The sequence below is a fragment of the Vicia villosa genome, linkage group LG7 (assembly GCF_029867415.1).
Source record: "Vicia villosa cultivar HV-30 ecotype Madison, WI linkage group LG7, Vvil1.0, whole genome shotgun sequence".
Taxonomy (NCBI): Eukaryota; Viridiplantae; Streptophyta; class Magnoliopsida; order Fabales; family Fabaceae; genus Vicia; species Vicia villosa.
In genome coordinates, this window is record NC_081186.1 from 84207474 (window position 1) to 84211176 (window position 3703).

At 34.1% G+C, this 3703-nt stretch overlaps 1 protein-coding gene across 1 annotated transcript; it reads right to left on the reverse strand.

The window, feature by feature from the left end:
* Positions 1 to 2089: 2089 nt before the first annotated feature.
* On the reverse strand, positions 2090 to 3211 carry LOC131619547 (putative F-box protein At3g25750). Its single transcript, XM_058890636.1, has one exon. It carries the CDS (start codon positions 3209 to 3211, stop codon positions 2090 to 2092), a length of 1122 nt encoding a protein of 373 aa, XP_058746619.1.
* Positions 3212 to 3703: the final 492 nt, after the last annotated feature.

A 3703-nucleotide genomic window follows, 5' to 3' on the forward strand; every position in this document is an offset into this window, starting at 1 on the left:
CTAAGCCCCGTCAGGGCGTGCTTAGTGCGGCTACCAGACAAAACAATTAAACCACCAAAACGGCGATAAGCGAAGAAAAGGGCCACTTAGCGCAAACCCCTATGCTCCTGAATTTCTAAGCGCACTCTGAGCTTGCTAAGCCCAAGCAGAAAACTTGATTTCTATATAAAAATACATCTTGAAGCTTTTCTTTTACCCTTTTAAGTGCTCAATGCTTCAACCATGCAAGGAAACCTACAAAATGAAATGAAATTGATCAAACTACACGACATTTATATGATAAAGCTAAAAACCAATTATTTACTCTAAAGTTAAGGTTTTTCCATGAAATTCCAATGAAACCAAGTGAAAAGGGCCACAAAATACTATTGATTATATACACAAATTAGATTTTAACAAGGAGCAAATGGCGTGCTTGGCGAGCTTCCTCGGTGGGTAAGAATGAAGAATTTCCTTTCTTCGTAAAGTTTCTATTTTGCTTCGCCTGATGCTCGTTGAAGCTTCGCTGAGCGAGAGAGCTCGCTTGAGCTCGCCTGGCGAGCATGATGATTTTTCTTTCTATTTCTCCTTGCTTGGTCCTTGTTGTTGGCTCGCTAGGCGCGGTGTCGCCTGAGTCTCGCCTTCTGAGTTTAGTTTTGTTCTTCCTTGTGCTTGAGAAACCATATTTCCTCTGGAGCTAAAGTACCTACACAAAAACATTGAAATTTGCAATGAAATGATCAACACACTTACTATCCTATTATAATCCTAATCTTATCAATGGTTGAGAGTTTTTTTAAAAAAAAACTTGAATACCAATTCAACAAGTGCCCTTTTTTAATGTACACAATTACCATACTTTAGCACTTTATCAGCTACCGCTGACTTTAGCAAGCACTACGACCCTTAGCCCATCCCAGATTCTCCCCCATACAAATTCTAGGGGTCGGCTATGGCCTAGTGCACTACTACAATTTTACTCTTTAATAACACTAATATGATAGCGCTTTTTTCTAAAGTGCTATTACAAATTTCAAGTGGAAATCAATAATACCGCTCTTCTATTGAGTGCTATTATAGGCATAACTTATCATAGCGTTTTGCTTATAATTCCTATCATAGATTACTAGCAACAAATAATAAAATTTAATATTTAAGTTTAATAGAGCTTTTTTAATAAAGGGGGTGTCTCGCTTTTATATGAAACGCTATTACAAGTCTTTCAATAAAATTATTAAAAAATGACGCACGTATGAAGGTCGCTCGCGTGTGTTCTATCCATCCACACTCACAGTATTTTTCACTTTATTGTTAAAAAATTATGATATTTTTTTTCTTGTTAAAAAATATAATAAAAATGACGCACAAATTTGTTATTTTGTTTTGTTACTTAACTATCTCACTATCTAACCTTCACCATCTCCTTCACTTCGTCAATCTCAAAAACTCTGGCTAATAATTCTAAGGTGGCTGCTATTAAATATCATTTTTGGCGTAGTGGTGGCTGCTATGGCCAGTAGTCGTGTCCAAAAATTTCAACCTCTCATTTTGGGTCTTTAACTCGTATTTATCTCTAAATAACAACCACTATTCATCAATATTATCATGTTGTATAATTGTTAACAGGTCAGAAACAGGTACACTCATGCAACCATCAACATGAATTTTCATAATCATGAAGAGTTTATACATAGAACACCGAAGAAAACAAGCAACAAATCAATACTCTAACCTTATGATACAATAATTCTAAGGAGGTGTAAACCCAATCAAAACCTAAGAGGGAACCCCACATCAAAATGAAACCTAAATTGGAAGAGATGATGAAGATGATGATCCAACTTTTAAGCTCGCTTCATTATTAATGAGTCAAAAGTCTAGACATACAATGAGATTTCTTCAAGGATTTTGTGACACCAATGAGAAGTGAAACCAATGAGATGAACATGGTGAAAATCCCTTAAATAGAGCTTATATATGTGCATAGTGAAATGACCACAAATCCTTGCCACTTACTCTTAATATAAATATGAATATAATTAAAATAATGAAGAAACATAGAAAACCATGTTATTAAATAAATTACAAGAAAATGTTAAATCTACTATTCTCATTCAAGAGGCAATAAAATCCAAAAAGGAGCTGGCATATGTTTGACAAAAGAATATTCTGGATCCTGATGACTGAAGCTTCCATCTTTTACGTTATATATTTCTATATTGTATGGTTCACAATATTCATGAAATGGAGTATAATGTTTAACCTTGTTAATATAATAGATAGAATCTTGTTTCAAACAACCAGAGAAATAAGAAGCTGATGCAGAAATTGAATCACAGTCTCCCACAAATAAAACATTGTCTCCAAGACTCTCAAGTTTTACCAACTGCTTAATCTTTTTTCCTCGAACATCGAATTCCAACATGTACACTTCAAATTTTATCATGCCATTATGATTGCAGTCATCTAAAAATTTCCTTACCAACCACAAATCTCCCTCTAATGACTTGACAAGATAACATTTCAAATCTTTATGAAACCGTATATCAGGAATTGGACTTATTATCGTCTCAACGCTATCAGGGTCATCGAAATAACTAAGATTTAAGGACAATACACCTTTTAGATCAGTCAAACCGTATACCACATCTCCATAGAATATGACATCCATAACGTAAAAATTGAACTTACCTATAGAAGTCCAACTGGTTTGTCCCGCTTTTAAAATCGAAAGATTCCACTTTGAGTAAATTACTGCAACTACGTAATTATTTGGACTTGTTATAGGGTCGGCAGAAAGAGTAACCTTGGGATTTTGTACTTCATAATGACGATCACTACATGTTCTGAGGGGTGGAAGAGTAATAGGAGAAACATTCTTAAAAGAATTAACCATGGTTATGACAATATCCATAGCAAAGTATGCATGGTATTTTCTATTGAGTGTTGCAATCCATCCATGACTACATCCACAACAATTATCATAATAAGGAATTGGTAATTGAAATTCATATGTTGTCTTGGTTGAAATGCCATACAAACATAGATTTGCTTTTGGGATCATAAGCATGGGTAAAACACTAGTTCTTAATTGTTGATTTTGATGGTTAAGCTTTACAACTGATAGCCAATTCTTGGACACAGCACCAAACCGAATATGATCTACCCGTTCCAATTTATCTAAAATCAATCCGAGTGCAAGTGCTTCTAAATTTGCCCAATCTGGCTCCATCCGTTGAATATAAGAACTAACCCTAAGATAATAAATATATGCAAGAGTCAGACTCCAAAAATAATTTAGAATATGAACGCTATTACGAACTTTAAAAATCAAGATAAATACTTAACATGAATATATTGAAAATGACTAAACCTAATTATAAACCTAAATAAAGTGATTAAATCACATCCGCGCCTAGCTACGGGCTTAAGGGTGCTAGCGACAACCTAGAACTCAACCCTAAAAAACAAATTTATAAAAGAAAATTGTCTCTCATTAGATTGAAGTTTGAATGAGTTATGCAATAATCAGTGGTCATATAAAAGTATGATACTAACATGCAGAAGAAAGATTTCCTGATTTGATGAATGAAATATAAAAAGAATTGATAGTAAATGTGATTTACCTCTTCAATGCCTGAATGTTGTTTTATATCACGGCCACTATACCTGTTTGTTGTGAATTCCTCTAATTTATACTTTTGAGCTTTCAAAATCTCAGTCG

Excerpts from the sequence above, each read along its gene's own strand:
- LOC131619547 (XM_058890636.1), bottom strand. The coding sequence starts at position 3,211 with ATGGAGCCAGATTGGGCAAATTTAGAAGCACTTGCACTCGGATTGATT.